The sequence below is a fragment of the Epinephelus moara genome, chromosome 5 (genome assembly GCF_006386435.1).
Source record: "Epinephelus moara isolate mb chromosome 5, YSFRI_EMoa_1.0, whole genome shotgun sequence".
In the NCBI taxonomy this organism is placed as follows: domain Eukaryota; kingdom Metazoa; phylum Chordata; class Actinopteri; order Perciformes; family Serranidae; genus Epinephelus; species Epinephelus moara.
Genome location: NC_065510.1, coordinates 20,491,841 through 20,515,275, shown reverse-complemented (window position 1 = coordinate 20,515,275; position 23,435 = coordinate 20,491,841). Strand labels below are relative to the sequence as shown.

Below are 23,435 nucleotides of genomic sequence, written 5' to 3'. Positions count from 1 at the left end.
TCTCATTCAGAATGAAATAAACCTGAATGAAACCATTCGGAACTAAAGTCTTTCCAGGTAGTTTACATGAGAAATATTCATTCCGAATGAGGGTTTACACGAGAGATCAGTTTAATTGCCTTTTAATCACCTGTATTCGGTCCGCGTGAGGTTTGGGGCAGGGAAGGTTTCTGATTGGATAGGGGGCGGGGCGCATGTTACGTGTTTAGTCCTCGTTCCAGATAACAAGATGCTTGACAACACCGTTCTTAGTGCCTTTTTCGAGCTTGTTTTGCTTATATTCTTGAAGCAGCAGTACGACAACAACCTTGTTCTGTTAATGCTTAGTCTGTTAAGGAGGAGAAGGGAGGTAGAAGGTCGAAGAAGGGAGACAGATGACCGTGCTGTGGCAAATGGAAACCGGTGTGTGCAACGAGTCCAACTGCTCTATCTCAGCCCGTTGCTATGCACGCTATATACGTCAATGCGCCAGACGGGCAAGGAAATGAGCATGCGCAGAAAGACCGGAATGAACTTAAAGAAGAATGAGTGAATACAAGTGCAAGAAATTCTTTCATTCTGAATTAGAAACTGAATATTCCAGCCCCTTACATCGGAATGAATTTTCAATCGCATTGGCCATTTTCATTCCGAATTAGGTGTTTAGAAGATCACTTTTAATAGGAATGAACTTTCATTCCGAATGAAAAGGGAATTAAACTGTCCATATAAACCCACTCAATGTCCTCTGGTGTTAGACCTAATATTGCTATTATTGAATCTTTAGTGAGATTTTGGTAAAATATTTTCTTAAGTGCCTCAAAAATCTCTTCCCAAAATGTACTTAACTTAGTGGATGTCCAAAATATGTGGGTATGGTTGCCATATTGTGTACCACATTTATTTGAGTATGTTGAGCCTGCTTTAGCCACGATTTCTGGGGTCTGAAAAAAATCTCATTACCATCTTCCATCTGAATTCCCTCCAAGTATTTTAATTGGTTACTAAGTACGCACCAGTACATACTTCCTCCCATTTGTCCTGTGGTATGTCTGTGCCTACTTCAGTTTCCCATTTCTTTTTTATCTGTATTATTAAGAGTCATGCTTGGAAATATACGATAAAAATGACATACACCTTCTAAAAACTTCTCCATTGGGGTGGGCTCCAACAGTTTATTCCACTATTAATGTTTTGTTAGAAAATTACTTAGTTGTAAATTTCTAAAAAAGTCTGTTTTAGGAAGCATGTATTCCTTCCTTTAACTGTTCAAATGACTTAAGGCTGCCGTCATTACATAGTTGGTGTAAATTTAAAAAAACTTGTTTCTTTAACGGTGGATTTTCTTAACTCTTTAAATATAATTCAACTGAAGAGCAAATTAAAAAAAAAAAAAAAAGAAAACTAGATAAATAATACATAAATATAAATAAAAATACGGGGTAAGAAGGGGAGTGACCCTGCACTGTTGGCAGAGGAGCACTGGACTGCGATTACTCTGAGAAGCATGCATGGGAATTAATTACAATGTCATATATTTCAATATATTTATAGCTTTTCCCTGATGGTCCCAGTTTGTTGCGTTTTAGAAATAAAGTCACTAAGAGCTTAACGTCACAAGAAAGTCGCCAAGTTGGCAACGCTGAGCTGTGAAGAAAAGGAGCACGCTGGATTTATAACACAAGACAAAATGAGAGCATCACTGCAGCAATAATTGCTTAATCTCAATTATATGTTTTCATAATGACTGGAAGCCAAAATTGTTGTTGAATTAAAATCTATTAATCGCCCAACCCTAGTCTAAAGTCAAAAGTCAGTAAGTTCAGATGCTCTTGATTTGCTCCTTGTAGATAACAGAGCAGTGACCAGTTAAATTTAATTTTAAATTTTCAGTTTCATAGGTGGCCCATTACGTCTACGTAAAATAAGCAGAACAGCACTGATTAAAGAGGACGAGCAGAAATCATAACCGCCGTCCACCTCCTAATGAAGGACGGCAGCTTTTGCTCTTTTTTTGTGATCTGAGTGCCGTGTTTACCCTTAAGGAATACACAGCTCATTAACTAACAGTCTGAGATCCTATTCTTTTATTTACAGCCTAATAGATATTCACTGTCACTAGGCAAGGGTTACATTAAATTGACCTAAACCCTGCATGTGGAAGAATCCAGAAAGAGATTAAGGGGTGAATTTATCACTCATTCTCAGCCCTGGGAGAGACAAAGGGTTGGAGGGGGATATGCAAGCACTAACACACACACACACACACACACACACACACACACACACACACACACACACACACACACACACGCTACTCATATACATACATGGAAGGTGTTGTGTCTGTGTGTGTTTGTAAAGAGCTCTTAGTCTGGCTAGTACACAATCACAATTGCCAGAGGAGCAATTTAGACAGGACGAGGATTAGGGCATAGAGATGGGGATCAAATGAGCAGCAAAAAGATATCCTCTTTAATAACTGGCTACCTCTGAACCTCTTCACACACATGAGGACACAAAGGGCCATTCAAAAATATAAAGAGCAAAGCGGGAGGGAAAAAAATGCTTTAATTTTGTTAGATTATGCAGGTCCTGAAAAAACTGTTGTTTACTTCCCTACAAACTTCAGTAAGATGTTTAGTTGTGTAAGCACCTTTTACAGAACAGGTTTATGAAAGGTATTATACACTGTAAGGTAGTCAAATGATAATGTGTTTAGAGTTGTACTGATTAGGCTTGGATGGTCTCAAAGTATTACGGTATACCAGGGTACTGTCTTCTGGGCTTCTAGGCTCCAGAATTCTCTACCCGAGGAGACATGCTAGCACATTACCCATTTTAAATCATTACTTAAAACATATTTTGATAGGAAGGTTTTTCTTTTGAATGCCTGATTTGTAACTTGAGTGTATTATTTCCTTCTGTTCCATTTATGTACAGTATATCTATGCATTATTTTTCTTAGCTATTGATTATGTTTTTAATAACTGTATTTTTATGGTTTTACTTCCATGCACTGTGGGAAGCACTTGGTAACTTTGTTTAGATAAGTGCTATACAAGTTGTTATTATTATTATTTAGAAATCCCCAAGGTACAATTTTCAATATCATCAAAAATATGGACACTCTGCTTTCTATTAAACTGATACAGATATTATAGATATTGAGACAATGTATTGTAATGCAGAGCATACAGTCACTGCAGCTGAGCTGAGAAAGATGGCGGCTTTAAGTGGTGGGGATAACGTTACAGGACTAATAAAAAGAAAAATGCCTCTGTCACTGTTTGGGAGTATTGCCACATATGACTTTATCTTCAGACGACTTCTTCCAACTACAAAAGCAGTTTATCGGCCACATGATTTTATTCAACACATCATCTCCATTCATTTCACTGATGTGTCCGTATCCGCTGCGGCGACAAGTGCCATCAGGTCCTCCAGCAAGAAGGGCGCTTATTTCCTATCTATTCAATATTCAATCAGCCTAAGTATTTAAACCCAGCATGACTTGTCTAAGTAGGCTAATTGCATGATAGAAAGACAGCTTTTAGGCTAGACAATGACATATATGCTACAATGACTTCTATCACCAGTATCTCTGCAATTGTGTTTTTGTTTTTTAAACAAATACCGTCATATACCTGAAGGTATGAAGATATGAAAAAGCCACCGATACTGCCTAAAATGCTGGATTGGATATCGACGAGATTGCTAGTCTAAGCACCGATCTGATACCATGTAACCCGCATTTCGCGGAAATCAATTTTTCTTCGCTGCTTTAAAACAGTAGCCTACACAGCAATTTGCGCTGTGCAGCCACTGGCAACTACTGTTTCAGAGCAGTGAAGAAGAGTTGATTTCAGGTTAATAGTTTAACATTAGCTGTTGGCAAAATGTCAGCAATACTGTCCGTATTTTACACCAGTAAAAAGGCAACGTGTACAGTATGCATGGCTTCAGTTTCAGGGTAAGTAGTATACAGGTGTTAATTTTTTTTTCTTATTAGATTGGTACTTGGTATCGGCCGATACTCAAGTTCAGGTATCGGAACCGGTATCAGGAAGGCACGAATAGTATCAGAACACCTCTAAATGTGTTGCATCATTGTTGTAGGTTACTTTATATCTACGATCTAATGCAATTTCAAATGATTACAGAAATACTGCTCTTCAGGAAAAAGGAATTACCCAAACTCTGCACAATGTTGTACTTTTCAGCAGGGATGACAAGCCAAAATATTCTTTACAAGAGAACTACCTTTAGTGTGTGTGTCTTTGTGTGTGTGTGTGTATATGTGTGTTGTGCAGTAGTCACTACATGCAGGGCCACTGTTTAGCAGTTCAACAGCAGTGCTTACAGCCTGGGGCGTGTGCAGGGGCCAAAAGGGTTTTCTGGCACACAATAAAAAAAATAAAATAAATCTCCACACACAAATACACACACACACACACACACACACACACACACACACACACACACACACACACACACACACACACACAGTACATACAGGCACAAAGAACAAAAAAACAAGCTCATAAAGACACACACAGACACATCTATCCACACACACACATGCGCAGCCCTCCGGTCCTGATCAATACATGACAAGAGTAAATCTCCTCCGGACGTCAGGCAGTCCAATCAAAGGGCTTGGTGTTCTTATAGGGAATCACAGGAGCCAGGGGGAGGCAAACAATGATGTGAATCCTCAACAACAACACAATGGCCCCAACAGCCTTGGGTTATGGGAATGGAGGAGAGGAGTTATACGAGCATGAACTGTATTTCTATGCATTTCTATATGTGTGAGCTTTCACCTGTAATGCAGCCTCTATTCATAGGTTACATGTAGATTGTATGCATGTGTGTCTTCATCACTATATAAATGTGTGTGTGTGTATGTGAGAAAGCGAAGCTGTGGAGGGAAAAATCTGATCTATTCACCTCCAATTCTCTGATGCAAGTGAGCCATACAAGGACAAGAACAGTTTTAGTCATGTCTAATATTCCTGGCTTGTAAAGACAAAAGAAATGGAGAATAACCCCTAAATCGTATCCATGATCTGCCACTTGATTTATGTGTGTGTGTGTGTGTGTGTGCAAATACACTGCCACCACTATCTATCTCTGCCAAGCCGTTTCCTCCTTTGATAGACAGGTGTCAGCTAAACGGAGTTGATGGACAGTCTTTATCAGTCTCTGCCAGACACACACACAGACTGACACAAACACCTCAAGGTGATGGATTAGGCCTCGACAAAGACAATAGTACCCATTTCCATTGGGTACACCGTATTCTTACAGTCGTGGCCTGTGTCTCACTGGAAGAAAGTGCAAATGCATAATGGCACATTTACACATTGTTACAAATCCGTCCATCTGCTGACACTAAAGGGGGATCCGGTTGTGGTGCCTGCAGGTAAAGCAAGGTAGTGTTGACATCCTTCTACCTAGCTGCATCCCCAAGCTGCTCCTGGGGGATCCTAGGGCTTGCCCATGCCAGGTGGGCTGTGTAATCCCTCCAGTGTGTTCTGGGTCTGGGTTTCCTCCCAGTTGGACATTCACAGAATAAATCCACTGGGAGGCATCCAGCTGACGTCCTGATCAGATTCCTGAACCATCTCAGCTTGTTCCTTTCAATCCGATGGTTCTACTCTGAACTCCTACTGGACATCCTTTAGGTAATCGAATGATCAACTCTTATTCTTTCAATCACTACCTACCTCACAGGCCTGAAAGGTTGACAGCCAGGCAAATTGAGAGCTTCACCTAGAGGTTAAGTTCTCTCTGTACTACAACAATCTGGTACAACATCAGTTCACTTGTTGATTTCACTTTCCATCTTGAGTTGCTGCAGCTCAAGAGGTAGAGCAAATTGTCCATAAACAATCTGCTGTTTGTGGACAAACTTGTTCAATTCGATGTATAAGTGTCCTTGAGCAACATACCGAACTCCAATTTCACCTGATGGTTAGACTAGTGCCTTGCATGGGTGAATGTAAGGCAATCCATTTATTTCATTTTAAGAACAACACTGAGAGACTTGAACGTCTTCACTAGTGGCAGCGACTTGCCCCCAGGCATTAGGGGCCAATCCACTGAACCATTATCTCAGACATATAGGTGCTGACTCTCATCCTAACCACTGTACATCTGAAAACCGTGCTGAATCTCGTTGTTCAATGAAGCCATCAGAACAGCATCATCTGTAAAAAGCAGGGAAAAAGTCCCGAGGCCATCAAACTGGACACTCTCCACTCCTTGAAATAAAGACTGTCACTGCTGTTATTCAGTTACTGCACTCACCCCAAATTCCTTAAGATGTCCCACAAGACACCCAAGGGAACACATAAAATACATGTGGGTTGGATTGCTTCCAACCTCCATGTAACATTGAAGAGACATGTCAGCAATGACAGCCCAACAATACTTATAACTTTCAGCATGGCAACATGCCACTGCAGATCTTTTCTGACTATCTTAGTGACTTCTGCCAAAAACAACAGCCCAAGCAAGGCCCTGCCTCCCTTTTCTATGTCCTTCGAGAGTTTGCAAGAACTGTTCAGAGGCCAGAGACAGGAAAATGTGTTCAGAGCTGTGATTTTAGTAGGTCTCATCTAGATTTTCCCAACAACAAAACATGACTCAGGGTTACATGAGGCAGGCTGTTTATCCCACTCCATGTTTAAACACCAAGCTAGTGTTGAAGTCCTTGAGGACCCCAACCAGAGACTCCAAGAGGGCTAAATACTTTGAACTTCCTGTCCATGACTCTCACTTACATACAGTATAAGCAACCCCCTCATTAGCCTTTTTACACAGAGATTGCGCTATAGGGCCACTATGAAGCCCCTTCTTTATGCCTCCTTTGCATTTTTACATAGAACCAACCGATGGCGGCATCATTTTGCTCCAGTGTGCGATTACATACTGCATCGTGGGTTTGAGGAATCAAAACAGGCATGACAGGCTTGACATGTAACACATCAGCCTCGGCCTCCAGTGTGACATATAACGTGTGTCTGCAGCCAAACAACAACAGCTTTCCAAACAACAACAATGGCACTAATGTGTCAGTAACAATCATTTACCCTCCCTGTTATGTAGCAGCAGATCTCGTCCTCTGCTAGGAGGGTAAGGAGCCCTCAGACCTCATTGTTTTCCCAATTTGCGGACGTTTATGGCCACTGTTCTTCTTCTTTGAGTTTGTATCTAATTGCTAACAGCTACTTTTTAAATCTCACGCGATGGTCGCACGCGTATCACTTCAAAAAGTCAAACCTATGTAGCCCATCATCCCACCCCACAGACTGTCCTATTTATACAGACACCATTTCGGCACAGTCACTACTTCCCGTGGTGGATTCAAGGCGAGATCACTCTGTCCCCCCATTCTGCGATCATACTACATATAGAGCATGGCAAGGCAGCATAACTGCTATTCCCGCCTTAACACAGGCAGTGTAAAAAGGAAAACTGTCTGGGGAACATAAAACACAGTGGCACCCGACAGGGGGTTTGTGAGTATTCCCACAACCACCTGGGCAACTCTGGGACAATCCAGACCCTTGAGAGGGTGCTGTGCATAGAAGTGAGTCCTGCTTTACAGTATCTGTCTGGCATAGCACCAAGAGGGAGGTGACATTCTGTTACCCATCAGCCTTCTTTTCAGCAGGCCAAGGCCCCCATCTTCAACTTCGCCCCAATTAACAATGTACCCAGCCCTACAGGTGGTATACACACACAGTATCATGACAATTCATAGGTGAAGAACTTGCATGCACACCACACCATACTGGTTTAAGACCAGTCAGAAGATTTCACTAGACTTTGATCCCTTGCCCCTTTGGTACAGCACCTTAATGAAGGAATGAAGCTGCTCCAGCTGGGAGTAGGCCTGGCCTAGCTGTCTCTGAAGCCTGTCCAAAGCGTGGGAGCTCTGCTGGGTCAACCCCTCCATTTGCTCAGTGGCTGTCTGTTCCAGTGCAGCCAAAGCCTGCTCACTGGCTCCTACGCGAGCCTGTAAGGCATGCATGCGTTGCTCCTGTAAAGAAAAACAGCAGGCAGAACTGGTCAGTTGAAGGAAAACAATCTTTAGAAAGCAGAGAGTCTGCATAGGCCGGTGAGACCTTTGTGGTAATTTTAGAATTTGAAATTTTCTGACCAGTCCTAGTGGTAGTGTGTCTAGTGTATCTAGGGACACGAGAATGAATAGGCCACACCAATTTTCACCAGGATCGTCCATTTATCAGATGCGATCAGAATAATTTTAACAATAAACATTAAAGGGACATTTTGGTTTATTTCAACCTGTCTCCTATCGTCCTAAATTTGTTTCAAGTGACTAGTGACATAAAAATAATAGTTAGCATGTTAGCCGTTAGCCTAGATACAGCCGGGGCGCATAGTAGCGTCAGACCTGTTAAAACGTAAGTGAACGGGCATACTTCAAGTGCAAAGTTAGTCCACTAAACAAGCTTTTTTTCCACAAGCTCGCAAGATATATTTCAGCCGCGCTTTGGAACGCAGAGCTAGATGGTAAACAAACATGGCAGCACACCGGTAAGGTAAGACAACACGTTTACATGTCGTTTTCTATATGTTCTCTGACATTTATCCTAACGATATGAGGCGGTCTTTGTGGAAAAAAAGCTTGTTTAGTGGACTAACTTTGCACTTGAAGTATGCCCGTTCACTTACGTTTTAACAGGTCTGACGCTACTATGCGCCCCGGCTGTATCTAGGCTAACGGCTAACGTGCTAACTATTATTTTTATGTCACTAGTCAGTTGAAACAAATTTAGGACAATAGGAGACAGGTTGAAATAAACTGAAATTTCCCTTTAAGTAGGGTGAGGGACATTATACATTCACTGTACGCAAGCAGAGGGCTAAAAAATTACAGCTGTGGTGTAAAGATTCATGGATGGTAGGTACTTTCCCCAATCCTGAAAACTTTGTTTTCTTTTGTACTACTAATATGCTGCTTAATCTCTATAAACATTTATCTGCATAAGTATGGAGAATCTGTGGACAACAGGACTAGATTTTGGTATAGAGTGTTTTATGGTTTTCGTTTGTAGTCTGTGTAGTATTAACAATCACATTTGAGCGGGTTTTGGTTGCATGCTGGTAAACAGCCTGTGTGGAGAGCAAAAGAGGCAAAATACATCTGCAGAAATGCAATCTTGGAACCTTCTGGTTATTGTCTGATGACCATTTAGCTTTTTATTAGCCTTTTTTCCAATTTATCTGTTTATACAGTATCATGATTCTGTGTAAACAGCATTGTTAGCCAGACTGTAAACAATGACCTTCACATGGAAGAGAGAATCTTGGCCCAGATATTTGTTATCCAGATACTGGCTACACTGGAACCCCTGAAACATTGGCCGTTGCCTCCAGAGACCAGGTTGTGGTCACACTGATAGCCAATGGGTTCTGAGATTACATGCTGCTAAACTGTGATCTGATATGATGACAATTTTTCACCTTCAACAGCAGTGTATCATAACACTGCACAGGGACAGAGGAGTTAATTGTACATGTAAACAACTGAACTATATTTGCCTCTCACATCCAAAGTGCTGTGGCACAAAACAAATTGTGGCACCGTGCCTGTTTCCTACCTTTTTTTCCAGGTCTTCCTTCAGTTTTTTGCAGGAGGCCTCATGCTGGCTTTTCTCTGTGGTCGCAACATTCAGTCTCCTCTTTAGAGAATCAATGAGGGCCTTCCTGTTGGTGGCCTCCTCTGATAAAGTCTTCACCTGTAGAGAGTTGGAGCAAAGAGAGAGGTAAAAAATTAAGCTAATCAAGGGAGTGGGGGCACAACAGTTCTGCTGTGATTAAGGCACACAAATCATACATTTAACATCAAGTAAAATCTATTCTCTGGGTTAATGTAACAGTGATTAAAATGCATTTTTTTTCCTTTTAGTCATCCAGGAGACATAATATCCAGGATAACAGAAATGCTGAGCAACGCAGTACCTAAATTTCTGTGGTGTGTTTTGTGTACCTTCTTCTCCAGCTCCTCCACTTGCCCACGGTAACTTTTCTCCATCTCCTGCAGGAACTTCAGTCTTGTCTTCAAGTCCTCCACAAGCTGCCTTTTCATATTCACATCTCGCTCCGTGTGGCTCGTCCTAGAAACACAAAAAACAAACAAACAAACAAAAAAACCCCCACAAAAATGGTATAAAGTATAAATGAGTGAGAATTCTACATAGATATTTACATTCATAAACAGAAAAACACTCACATGCAGTATCTACATAGCTGAGAAAATGCAGACACACTGAGACAGATGTGCACACGCATGCACACACACACACACACACACACACACACACACACACACACACGCGTACACACACAAAGCTGGCAGGCACAGTGTCCCCATGCAGTGCATCAAGCATGACAGCTCATTATGACAACTAAATACACTGGCATGCTGTTTGGGTAAGTAGAGGGGGGTGAAATAAGGATGCATATATAATTCTAACTGGCATATATTAGAACAAGTGCTCTGGCGGGGAATGCCGCACTAAGTGTGACTGGGGAGTCCTTTTTAACAAACGGCATTTAGAATCAGCAGTGACACTACTTGAAAGACTGTAATCAAGTATTTAAATGTTTATTATTTTCAGCTCAGCATTACACCAGTCACATATAAAAACACGGCAGCGGGGGGACTCAGCTTGGGAAAGACTGATTATGAAGGGAATACGCTCCAAAAAATACAGTTTGTTTGTGTGCTGTACTGTACTGATAATACTTCCCTGAAGAGTCCCTGTGTTGTAAGCTATTCATGTCTTAACTGTTGCAAAACATGCACCACGTGTCGTTTCCTTTCTCCATAACCTGCCTTATTGACATGTTTAATATTCCGGCATTCTGCACAGCCACATTACAGCGAGGCCTTGTTTTAAGTGAGCTCAGTATGTTAGTATGTTTTATTCTGTTTTCATAAAAGGCAAATATGAGGCACTTTTTCATGGTTGTCTATACCTTGGGGAATTAGAACAAATAGAATAAAGATCATAAGGATGCAGTTAATTAAAATGGTTTTGCAGTTTTCTTTATTTCAAAGATGTAGTGGATCTCTTCGCTCCCACACGCACCATGGCTTGTGTGTTTTGAATAAACAGATGACGAAACACCAGAGCAAATGCTTTCGTGTAAGTAAATGTCCCTGTCTCCCTAGGTGGATGAGTGCCTGAGGGCAGACTGGCTAAATAAATGTGAGCTTGTCCTATTGGAGTGACATTAAATTAAATGAGAGAGGAGTCTAGCCTGGGGTCTTTGGGGGGAAGTAGCGCTGGCTGGTTACCCCATGGATTTGGCCATTAATGAGAAAACCCATATTGAACCTTTCAGATGACTGTCTGGTGTTGACTTAAAGACGGAGAGCAGCAATAAGAGCCCCAGCAAGCTCCCTCTGCCCCAATGCTAATGGCAATTAGATCGACAACATTTATTTTAGATGTTCTCTTCTTCTGCACCCCAAAAAGAATAGAGGATAAAAAAGAATGAAGGATATATGGTGCTTCTGCCGGAGCGTGTGATCTCTATTTATGAGTGTTAGTGGAAAGAGAGAAAGAGCCTCAAACTATATCCCAATCACTCACACGTTTGTTCCCTTTGTTCTGCGCTTGTTGGCAATATTGTTCATCAAACATGCGTGTATTGTAATGATAACAGTCAGTGGTCTGAAGTGCGTGCGCGTAAGTGGGAGCGAGAGCGCACATTTCTGTGTATGTTGTTAAGAATGAAGTGCGGGTGGACGTTTCATGTGGCTGATAGACAACAGGGCTAAAGATGAAAGAAGCAGCTTCATAAATAAGGCAGGGCCATAGTGCCGGATATTGACTGAGGACATGCCGGTATACTTTGAAATTCATTTCTTTTTTCCCCCCTTCTCTTCTTTAAGGCGAAGCAGCCTTGCTCCCTGTGTGTGTGCTGAGATGTATATTTCAGAGACGTCTAGACATGTCTTTCATTCTGAGAAGGGGTCCCTCCATGGAGGCAAATGGAGTGGTAGGCTAGAAGGGATGGCGAGTTACATGTGTGTGCGAGCGAGTGAGTGTGTGACAAGAGCCAGAGGAGAGGCTGAGGCTGTCGTGGAAACTCAGCTGAGGGATGTTCACTCTGTCTGGCTGTGATCCGCTGTGCTTTGGTCACACACAAACACATACCCGCTGTGATAGTACACATGCCCTGGATGCATTATTGAGAATGGCAGGCAGAGGACACAGCATACTAGACAAAGAGAACGAGAGGGAGGAAAGCCAAGTTGTTCTTTGTACCTTTCTCTCAGTTCAAAGATGAGATCCTAATGCAGAATGATGATGTACGCCTTTCACAACACTGTTCGAATCTCCAGTTTCCTTGAGTGAATTGTTTATAGCTATACATTCTGACTATGTAATGCAACGAGTGCTACAGTAGGTGAACCATGTAACTCATTAGGACTTGTGGCCCACAGGCCAGAGTGATGCTGTGTGGGTTTTAGTGTCATGGGCCAAAATGGTCCCTCCTGCGGCACACAAACAATCAATACACTGCTTTGATAAGCACTCCGCATCAGCTACCCACATACGCAACACTACACTACATGACACACAAGACACCCACATGCACACATGTGCATACACACTAATTCCTTCAGTCATTTTTTTTCACTCGCTCATGAGAACATGCATAATTTCACAAATGATTCACGTTGAGGGGAAGCATGCCTAAGTGGAGTGCAGCAGACAGAGTGCTGCCACATGGTGGAATCAAACACTACAGATGGGAGCTGCAGAGAACGTGCACACATGCAGCGAGAGACACAGGGAGACAGAGAGACAAAGACAGAGAGAGTGATGCAGAAAGACAAAAAGAAGGAAAAGTAACAGCTGTACTGTAGAGCAACTGTAAGAAAGAAACAAAGAAAAAAAGATCTAATACTAATGAAGAACAAGGTGTGAGACTAACTTGTCTTGCAGCTGGCGGAGCTTGTCCTCCTTCTCCTGGAGTTGGCCTCGCAGGGCTTTGTTAGCTGCCACCTGCCTTGTGACCTCCGCACTTGCACTCTGGGGGGAGGGCACACGGTGTGTGTGTTTGTTAATGTGTTTGAGTGTGTGTGATAAAGGGTGGGGGAGGTTTTCACGACACGGCTGATGACAGGTCAGGCACAGCATGCCTCCTCATTATAGTTACAGCGGGAGGGTGGAAGGTGCTAAAAGAGGTTAAGAGGAAAGCTGTATTTTCCAAAGTGGATGAGATAAGGGGAGTAATAGGAAAAATAACAATGTATAGACCTATACTACTGAGTATATTTTAATGGAATATATATATAAGTATAAAGACTAAAACATTTACCAACAGTTTAAAATATCCCGACACAAACATTTAGTTCATCTTATTAACATTTGTCTTTTATATCTTGTTGTTTGCATCTCTTGTTCGATGAGATATATTAAGATACACGGCTCATGACGACAGGCGGACTTCTGATCATTCGACTGATGGATATTTGAACTTGCATGTTCACTTTGGTTTAAAGGGCCCCGTGTCTCTTGTGGGAACTGTACCAGCACAAGCTTTTGACAATGCACTCACACGGTGCGCGCACCCCCACGGTGCATCCCTCGCCCTTCCCTTTTGCTGTCACCTGACATGACTTCCTCGGCTCTGTGTAACGACAGCAGCAATCTGCTCGGTGACACTGATGAGCTGGCAGCGAAGAGGGTGATAATACTGTGGTACCACTCACACCTCATTCCCTATGATGTAGGGCACGTCTCTACTGTTATTCCCCATTTCTCATCTTTCTGACAGGTGCTCCGAAATAAGATCAAATGATAAGAAATGCTAATTCATGTCGAAATCACATGCAATTTCAGGTGATGTTGAGTGTAAATTTAAAGGCTTGAGAATTAAGTTTTTTTTATGTTTTATCATTTGAAAGTAAATCCTTGACAGAGTTTCTCTCTGAGTTTCTAAACTCCTCAAGGACAGCAGGCTATTCAAACCAGTGAGTTAAAGCTGAAGTGACTCAGAAATATTGATGTTTGATAAAATAGCCTGGAAATGTTTCTTCTAACTAAAAAATATACAGTAAATGCATGTAGACTGTTTGATACAGCATAATAAGAAGTAAAAAAGAAAATTCTAACTAAAATGTGAAAAATTCACATTTCGTCCATAAACTTGACTGTACAGACAAAAAAAAAGAATGTAAGATTGTTTAATATATTTTGTGAGCCAAACAGCTCCCAAAATTCCACAACTTTCTTGTTATTCATGGTATTATCCACTCAAGCTTCATAGTGCGCTAAATTGGAAATGAACACAATCCTTAATACCATCATCCTATTAAGAGATTTATCTCATAAGGCGTGCACAATAAGACAAAGCATGAGGGCCATTCATTAACCCCAGAGTTCCTCTCAGAACTTTTAACCACTAACCTTCAGTCTGGCTTGAAGTTGTTTGACCTCAGCCTCCAGTGCCTGAAGGGCAGTATTTGCTGGGGCGGGCACTGTCCTGCACTGGCAGGAACATTCTGTGTTGTTTACTGGTGCTGCTGGTACTGCTGGTGGTGCAGTTTGCTGCGGGATTGTGATCTGCCTCCACTGCTCCAGCTCCATCTCCAGAACCTTTTTCTGCTGCTCCTTACCAGCCAGGTCAGAGGTCAGCTTCTGCAAACCGACAGACAGAATTGGTGGTCTTGGCTACTGCTAATGATACTTGAACTAAAAACAAAAGTTTTGTCCACTATTATTAAACCGAGGAGACCTACATTTTTGTTATAGGATGTTGAGAGTTACAGTAAGAGGTAATGGGAAACATGATATACTGCTGGAAAATTTGACGTTCACTTAAAGAACTTTGGGTCAAATGTAATCCCAGCTTCCTCTGTTTCATGATGCAAAAACGTATTACTACTGTAAGAAAAAAAATCCTTTGACTTAAAGGTCCAGTGTATAGGATTTAGGGGGATATATTGACAGAAATGGAATCTAGTATAAGTATGTTTTCTTTAGTATATAATAATCTGAAAATAAGAATTGTTGTGTTGTCGTTAGCTTAGAATGAGCCGTTCATATGTACGAAGGGAGCAGGTTTTCTTTTATGGAGATTGCCATGTTGCATCTTCATGTTTCTACAGTAACCCAGAACGGACAAACTAAATGATGGCTCCAGATAAGGCCATATCTGTTTTCGCTTCAGCCACTGTAGTAAGAAGCCCAACTGTATTGTGCAGCGCCGGAGTTAAACAGATTTGTAATGTGAAACTGCTTTCCTCTGTGTTTCTAGCAGTTTACATCACATGGTCCATTTGTTCTTAAGAGGAAGAGATCTTTGTGGATAATTCGGCTCCTGGTGAAAACACCCTGAACGTCTGGATCTCATGTTATCCGAGAAAAAAGGTGACCACACATTAGCATGTGTTGGACTACCCGCCCGCAGTGACATGTCAGACTGTATCAGAAATACATGGATTTTAACGTGGGTCTGTTTGTTCTGGAAAGGAAGTGACCTGTGCAGATAATATGGCTCATGGTAAAAATATACCTAACGCCTGGACCTAAAAAAGGTGAGCACAAAATAAAAGCTTGATGTGGGGGAGCCCTGAGATGCCAAATAGTGTCAGGGTTGCGCTGATTTGCAATGTGAAACTGCTTTATCAAGTGTTTTTAGCGTCTCTGATCGCCTGGAATGCTGCTTTGGAGAATAAGAGATCTCTGTAGATAATTCAGCTATGGATAAACACTTCCCGAAGAATAGACACTGAAGGAATTCTGGTAGGCAATTCACCGCTAGACACCACCAAATCCCCCTATATCTTACACTTCACCTTTAAAGGAGTGGTGTGTGGGATTTAGCGGCATCTAGTGGGGAGGTTGCAGACTGCAACAAACTGAATACCCCTCCACTCAACCCTTCCTTTCCAAGTGTGTAGGAGAACCTACAGTGGCCTTCAGGTACTGTAAAAATGCGAAAGGCCCTGTCTAGAGCCAGTGTTTTGTTTGTCCGTTCTGGGCGACTGTAGAAACATGGCAGTGCAGCATGGTGGGGTCTGTGGAAGAGGGCCCGCTCCCTATGTCGATATGAAGGGCTCATGCTAAGCTAATGAAAACATGATTCTTCTGTTCAGGTGATTATACACTAATGAATATTATATTCCATCTGCCAATATATCCCCCTAAATCCTACACACTGGTCCTTTAAACCAGTCTTAATTTTAAATTCAGATTACATGAATATGATAAACGCAGAGACAAAGTAAACACAATATGTTGGAAATACTGTATGCGTTAGCCACAAGAGAGCTGCGGGCTCTGCTTTCATATCTGGTCTGTGATAAATTTCCTTTTTTATGCTAATTAGGAGACAGATGATGCCGTTGCCTGGTCAATGGGGCCTAATTCTCACTGTGATTGGCATGCATAATAAAGCCATCCTGCAGAATCTGAGAGCACTTTGGGACGGAGGGAGTTCAGCATTTGGTGAGTGGTTGGGTTTAGAGTGATGAACGATAATGGCACTAGCTGATCATGTACAATGTACAGTGTATCAATGATTCTAAACATAAGCATCTAAGGTGAACACTTTTAACCACATGTGTGCGGTGGAGCTCAAAAAAGCACTTCGCCTGCTTATTAAGAAAATACGGGGCAGTAACACGTCTCAGTAAGTTTGGTTCAATACCGCCACAATTAGCTGATCTGGTATCATTTCAAACATTAAGAATGCTTAATGGCACAAATAGGAGATATGATACATGAAGATGTATGCTGTACACAACGGGTAAATGCTGGAACACACACAGACACACAAACACACACACACACACACGAGTGAAACCGCAGATTCCCAGGGGTTTGCTCTCTGCTCTGCATACATGGAGGTTATTGATATCTAGTTGCTGGCTGACACCTTTTAATAGAATCCCCCTTGTTTTAGGTTTCCTTTGCTCTGTTGAAGACGCACATGTCATATCCCGAGAGAGGGTGAAAGAGAGAGAAGTAGGAGTGATAGAGCGAAGGAGGGGTGTGTGGAGAATGAGCAGCGGGGCTATGGCTGCAGTGGCAGTGGTGCACGAATTAAGAGTGGCATTGACACTTCCTGTAAGACAGGCTTTGATTTCACAGGCCATTTTCAGCCCTGGTGAGAGATGACACTGACATGGACTGATACACTGGTGGTCCATTAGGCTGGGAAAAAAGGACACCTCTTTCTCCCATATGAGTAGAGGTCTCACTGATGCCGTTCCAAGAGATACTCAATCATTAGCAGGATAAATAAGGAAACACAGGCTGCTGAAATAGCCACACATACACACATGCAAAAACTCAAAATGAATTTGTCAACATGAATCAAACACTAGCCTAATGTCTTACTATATAAGTTCCTCAGTCACTTTGTATTCATCCTGTTGGCCTGACTTTTTATGTGATTTGTAGTGCAACTATCATTAAAATTTAAATGACGTCTTGAGCTTTTTAAATTCAGTCAGTTGTGTCTGTTGCACCCCCTAATCCTGTGATAATCCCAGCCCCTTACATGTTAGAGGAGGGGAGGACACTTCACACATAAAGAGATAAGGATGGTGTATTTGCGAGGCGATGTCACAGTACACTGCAGAGTGGAGAAAATGGGGGAAGTAATGACTGAGTGAGGTAGATTATCCAAGCAACCAAATGATCCTGTATTTGGATGATACGCATGGCGAGCACATTCTGTCAAAAGTTAGACTGGGTAGAAATAAGAGGGTACGCTTCACCTGCCACCTGAGTTTTTTTTAAGCTCCTTAGGCCAATTTAAAGGATAATTCCAGTTCATTACAACTTGTGTATTTTGTTTCGTAGATTTTAGCCACTATTTCTATCAGCAACAGTAACATTTATATGAGGGAATAGTTGCCATATTACTAGAGCTCAAAGGTAACTGTTAAGATCTAGGAATATGGCAACATCACCTGACATCAGACAGGTGAAAAAACACAGCTGGTCAGATAATAGGACTGGTTTTAATGGACTTCTAGGTAAGAGGAAATTATTTCAAAGAGAAAATGACGGTGACCTACTGTGACCCTCGGTACTTACCATAGTTGTGAGTGCCAAAGATTTCCCGCTGCAATCAGGGATCAGTGCTGACATTGCGGGAAAACTCAGCTTCACTTTTACCTCTAATAAACTCAGTAGTTTAATCTGACGACGCTGTTGGTTTGTTTGAAACATGTATGATCAGCTGACTGCTCTTACTGCAGTGATATTGTCATGTTGCCAGATCATCATAACAGACTCAAGTTGTCATAAACAGGAATCATCCTTTAAAATTAACATGTCAGGAAGAAAGGGAAACATCCCCAACTTTCTACACTGCAGGTCTAAGGAGTTGGTTTATGTTCTTTTGCTGATCATGCTCATCCTGACATCTGCTAGGATACTGTGCAGCAGGTGACTAAGTGATGAAAGTGTCACCATGCTGTTGAACATATTTCCCATCAGCAGGGACATGAAGAGCTGAGTGCAGGGACATGAAGAGCTGAGTGCAGCACAAGAAAGCACGTCACACCTCTTCACTGCACGTCTACTTTTCTCTCATGCTATAGATTTTGGGCAGCAAAATATTGTTAGCTATTAAATGCAGTTATTAAAGGAAAACTTAATCCAAAAAATTATCATTTGCGTATCAACTACTCACCCTGTGTTACTTCAAATTTGTGAATAAAACGTTGCCTAAGCAAATGCATTTTTGGTACAATCAGACTATGTATAACATTTCCACACAAACAGTCTCACGCACGGACAAGGAGCGCTCCTGGGCAACTCAATGGCATGCATGAGCAGAGTTTAAATTCAGCTTGTATGTAGACATATTTTCAATAGTAAGGTTTAGGCAAAAGTGTGTGTTTAGGAAGTACTGAGCAATTCTGCAAGTCTGGATAAATGAGACTTGGATTATACTGCATGAGCATATAGTTTTGCTGTTGTTAAACATATTCCCCCCTTTACTCTAATTCATCCAGAATGTTTGCAATATTTGGAGGCATACAAGAAAGTTTTCTTCACGAATTCAATGTAACACAGGGCGGGTAACTGATTTACAAAATGTCATTTTGAGGGTGAAGTATTCCTTTAAGACAGGTAGACTCTCAAAATCCAAACTTATACAAAGACCACAGAGGAAAGCATAATAAAAAATGGGGCACATTGTATAGCAAGTAAGAAAGAAAGGAATAAGGAAATAAGACTTAATGATGGAAGGAGGTAAGGAAGGAAGTAACAAGGGAAGGACAGAATGGCTGGAGGATCAGGGAGACACAGCAACACAAACAAGTTTCTGAGAAACTGCCATGCTACTTCTCACATGATGGCCCCTGTGGAGGCTGTCCTAAGCCAATTACAAGCAGAGAGTTTTAGTTGGAGAGTTGGCAAGGACCGGCTGGAACAAGCCCAAAGTCCATCACCTCTTGCCCTTTCCAGAGAGGGCAACAAGACGTGGCTTTGCCCAGTCAGTCGGCTCCAACTTTCTCTGGTGGAGTGGCATTAATACTGCAGGAGGAAAGAGGAAACAAACAGGAAGACAACAATTCCCTCTCTGTCCACTCTTTCACGCAACAGTGTGTGTTTGTGTATGTGTGTGCATGCACGTGTGCCTTTACTGCTGTGTCTGAGTCTAAGGTCTCGTTGGGCCTTGGCAATCAGATGCCTGGGTGGGAGCACAAGGGCCACTTCCTAGGAAGCAACACTGTGAGGGCTGGACTTTGACCTGTGTGTACATGTCCAATAGACTGCATCTGTACTAGTCTACTCAGTAAATATACACACATACAGACACATGCACCTAATCAGGCTTCCAGTGGGCCCTCGCTGGCTGCTGCTATCTCTGGATTCAACTAAAGAAGTCTCCTGCCTGTACGATTAACGACTGTATCTGTATAGGTGTATGTGTGTATTAGTGTGTCTATGTATGTGTGTATACATATGTTGGTGTGTATGAGGAGGCCCTGGCAGGAAAGGTACTGTTTAGGGCCAAAGTGCTTGGTGTTTTATTTATAGTCTATACTGAGTCTAAGAGTTTCCTACCTGGAGGAAGGTACTAAATAACTAAATGGGTGTGTGGCAGTGGACTCTATGAAAAAAAGTCACCTTGTGTGTGTCTGCGCACACAGGTGCACGTATTTGGAGGAATGTAACTGCTAGTGACACAGATTGTTGTGGAGAACTGGCTTGTTGAAACATTCAGCGAGACAACAGCAGAGTCAGAAAGAGAAAAAGAGAGAGAGGGAGATTCTCGTCTTCGCTTCTGCTCCGTGGTGCTGACCTCCACAGGCGAGGGTAGGCCTGTCAGCCACACTTATTAAGCATGATAAGGGCAAAGGACCTGCTACTGCTGCACTCTCAGCCCCCCAGCAAACACAAAAGAACCACAAAAAGAAAGACAAAGATAGAAAAATAAGAAACTTCCCAACACTTACAACTGGCTTTCCCTTTTACTCATTTCCCTGTTTCTTTCCCAAGTTACCTGTGTGAGCTGCTGGCTGCTGCAGAGTTTCTCAGTGAGGGAGTCGAGCTGTGCCGTGATCTTCTCATTGGCCCTTCGCAGCTCTCTGGCTGAAAGCACAGCGTCTTTCCTGGCACTTCGCAGTATGTCAACGTGACGCTGTAGGGACTCTATGCGCTGCTGCAGAGAAGAGGAGGAGCAGTGCTGGGTCTTCATTAGCATCCTCTTCCTCCTCCACCTCCTTTTCTCTCCTCTCGTCCCTCGGTCCCAGGGCTCATGCTGTTCATCGTCTAACAGGAGGAAGTACACGCAGGCACCTCAGAGTTGACAAGTGCACGTAACAAATCCCTATTTAGAAGCTACTGGTGGGAGTTAACAGGCTTATGTAAAAGTGTCTTTGTGTATGCACAAGTGAAAACTGTGATATATTTAACAACTTGAATGATTAACATTTTCCATTTATAACCAATTCAGGAGTGTCAAGTTCTGAAAGAAAAAACAAAACAAAAAAAACTAACAAAGCTTGTTAACTTCTTGGATAGTTGTTTCCGATCAACAGCATGTACATACATCGAGTTGTTCTTCCTGCTTCAATTAATGGTCGATTAGATTTTTGTAGTTTTGCATGGGTGTGAAAAAGGAAAACTTCTGCTACCTTGGGCCAGAACATGATGTTGTTTTCTGTTGGATTCTGCTGATGACGCCGCTGTGTTCGAGATCAGTGAACACCTGTAGGACTGAAAGAACAGAAAAGTTAGAGACAGAGATGAAAAGCAGCTGTTACGTGTAACACAAGCGGTTGACATGTTGTGCTTCCTGAAACGCAGCTCATAATGACACCATGATCACAGGGTGTGCTCAGTTTAACGCGACAAGACAAATCACCCCGCGCTTTAATAATTCACCTGAGCGTGTTCAACCGACTCCAACGTGAACGCTTCTCAGCACGGATATTACTTCTGACAGATGCTTGCAAATGCCGCCTTTGTTCAATCACTGTCTGAAAGCCCTGATTCACTCTTACAGTATGACGTGTGTGTGCGTGTAGTCATTTGCACTCATAAGTGTGTATGTGTGCGTATGTGTGACACCTCCCAACTGCACCATCGTTTGTAGTGACATCAAAGACGGCACCCCTCCACCACCACCACCACCACCACCACCATACCCCTCCTTCTTCTCTGCCTGTTTCCTTTGTATATGGGGTCAGGTAGGATTTGATCAGTGCCAGGTTTGATCACACGGTGCCTTGCAGGGAGGAGAGGGGGGATGAACCCTTTGGTTTGTGACATAGCACGTCGTGAGGAGCCAGGGCTGTCATAGCGATGAGCCCAGAAGGAGCTGATGGGCACATTTAGCGAATCTGGAGCGGGGAAACTTAAGGGGATCTGAGAGTAAGGGTCCTGACAGCTCCCTGGCTACATGTACAACAACAACCTTCTCTTCGTCTCCACCTTCTACCTAGCTCTCCTCCGCTGAAAAAAAGAGAAACAGAGGGAGAAAGAATATCTTTAAAGGTCCCTCTCTTTCCTTTCTGTTTTTGACAGACACACTGAATCTCTCTGGAGGTCGGAGCTGCCATGTCCTGCTGTGGAGTGGCTTGATATGGACAAGAGCAAGGGTCCAGGCCTATTGATTTTAATGGTGCAGAGAGGAGATGAAAAAGAAGGCGCACCGACAACCACACTTAACAAAGACTGTAAATGCAAGAGCAAAGGGAGTGAAGACAGTTACACGAACACTCCTAATGCTGACTAATCACATTAACCTCAATAATTACTACATTACCCTTTATGGTTAAAAAAAATCAAACAACTCACATAGGCTTACAATATCACAAGAGAGTAGAGCTGGTTGTAGAGTTGCAGTGGTATGAAAAGACAAAAGTACATGAATCAACTCGCAACAAATAACTTCTCATATCTACAGTTCCTTCCTTAAATATATAGACACTAAAAACATTTTCATAGAGTATATTCTTTAAATTACTGTATGAGGCCCATTGAACACAACACAGACTTTGTTCTGTACTGTTAATCATACCTGGTTCTGTAACTGTGGTAGTGTATGTGGAAATAACTGTGAACATAAGAATCTTCTGCCTTAAATTAAATTCTGACTGCACTTTTTTGTAAGATAGTTCCACAGATTCTTTCCTACATAAGAAACAATTTACCCTGAATATGCTTAACATCACATTGTACCTACATTAAGTTGTCGTAACAAACTTTGCACTGCAAGAATGAACATATTTTCACAAATTACATTTGAGTTAAATTGTGAATGGTGGTAAGAAAAGGATGAAGGTAAGGAAAGAACCCTGGACATTTCACTGCAAACCTCCAGGTATGCGCATATGACATCACAAGATGTTGCAATGACTGTCTGATCAAGCTGTTAACCCACGTATGCCACCAAAGCGACTGTGAACAGACTCTTATCTCACTGTTTGCACAGTCAATGGAAACATACAGATAAATGTAGATGACACAAGAGCTAGCATACACAGAGTAGCAAGCTAGTGTGTTATGTGATGCTTGGCAACCGTCCATTACCAGTCTAGTTGTCCATTATTTGTGTTTGTGGAGCCAAATAAATCATTAAATAAACAAACCAATCATAATCTGTTGTCTCTTCTTAATGTTAACTCATAAATGGCGCTTGTAGAACTGCTGTAGGAAAGCCTGACGCCTTGTGCCTACAACCGAATCACAGCCATGCCAATATTCAGCACAACAGCGCTTCCCCTTGTGTGATATTAGGCCCGTTTTCACCGCAGGAACTTCGGGGTAATTTTACGGGGCCGGGGCCGTTGGTGCGTGTCTCCACCGCAGGAACCACCCCCGAAGGACAGAGTTCCGGAACTTTTACAGGGGCTAAACAAGTCCCTGCCTCGGAGTTGGTACTCAGAACGGCCCCGAAAGACTCCTGGCTGGGGCTTG

General features: G+C 42.4%; 1 protein-coding gene across 1 annotated transcript in view; it reads right to left on the bottom strand.

Moving 5' to 3' along the window:
- The window catches only part of cntln (centlein, centrosomal protein), a 115,966-nt gene that overhangs the window by 21,466 nt on the left and 71,065 nt on the right, over positions 1-23,435 (bottom strand). The window contains exons 18-24 of the mRNA XM_050043859.1: positions 21,149-21,230; positions 20,515-20,783; positions 14,448-14,678; positions 12,970-13,067; positions 10,007-10,133; positions 9,618-9,755; positions 7,847-8,032 (exon numbers count right to left, since the gene is read on the bottom strand). Of these exons, the coding sequence (XP_049899816.1) occupies positions 7,847-8,032; positions 9,618-9,755; positions 10,007-10,133; positions 12,970-13,067; positions 14,448-14,678; positions 20,515-20,783; positions 21,149-21,230 (1,131 nt within the window). The remainder of the gene's footprint in view (positions 1-7,846; positions 8,033-9,617; positions 9,756-10,006; positions 10,134-12,969; positions 13,068-14,447; positions 14,679-20,514; positions 20,784-21,148; positions 21,231-23,435) is intronic.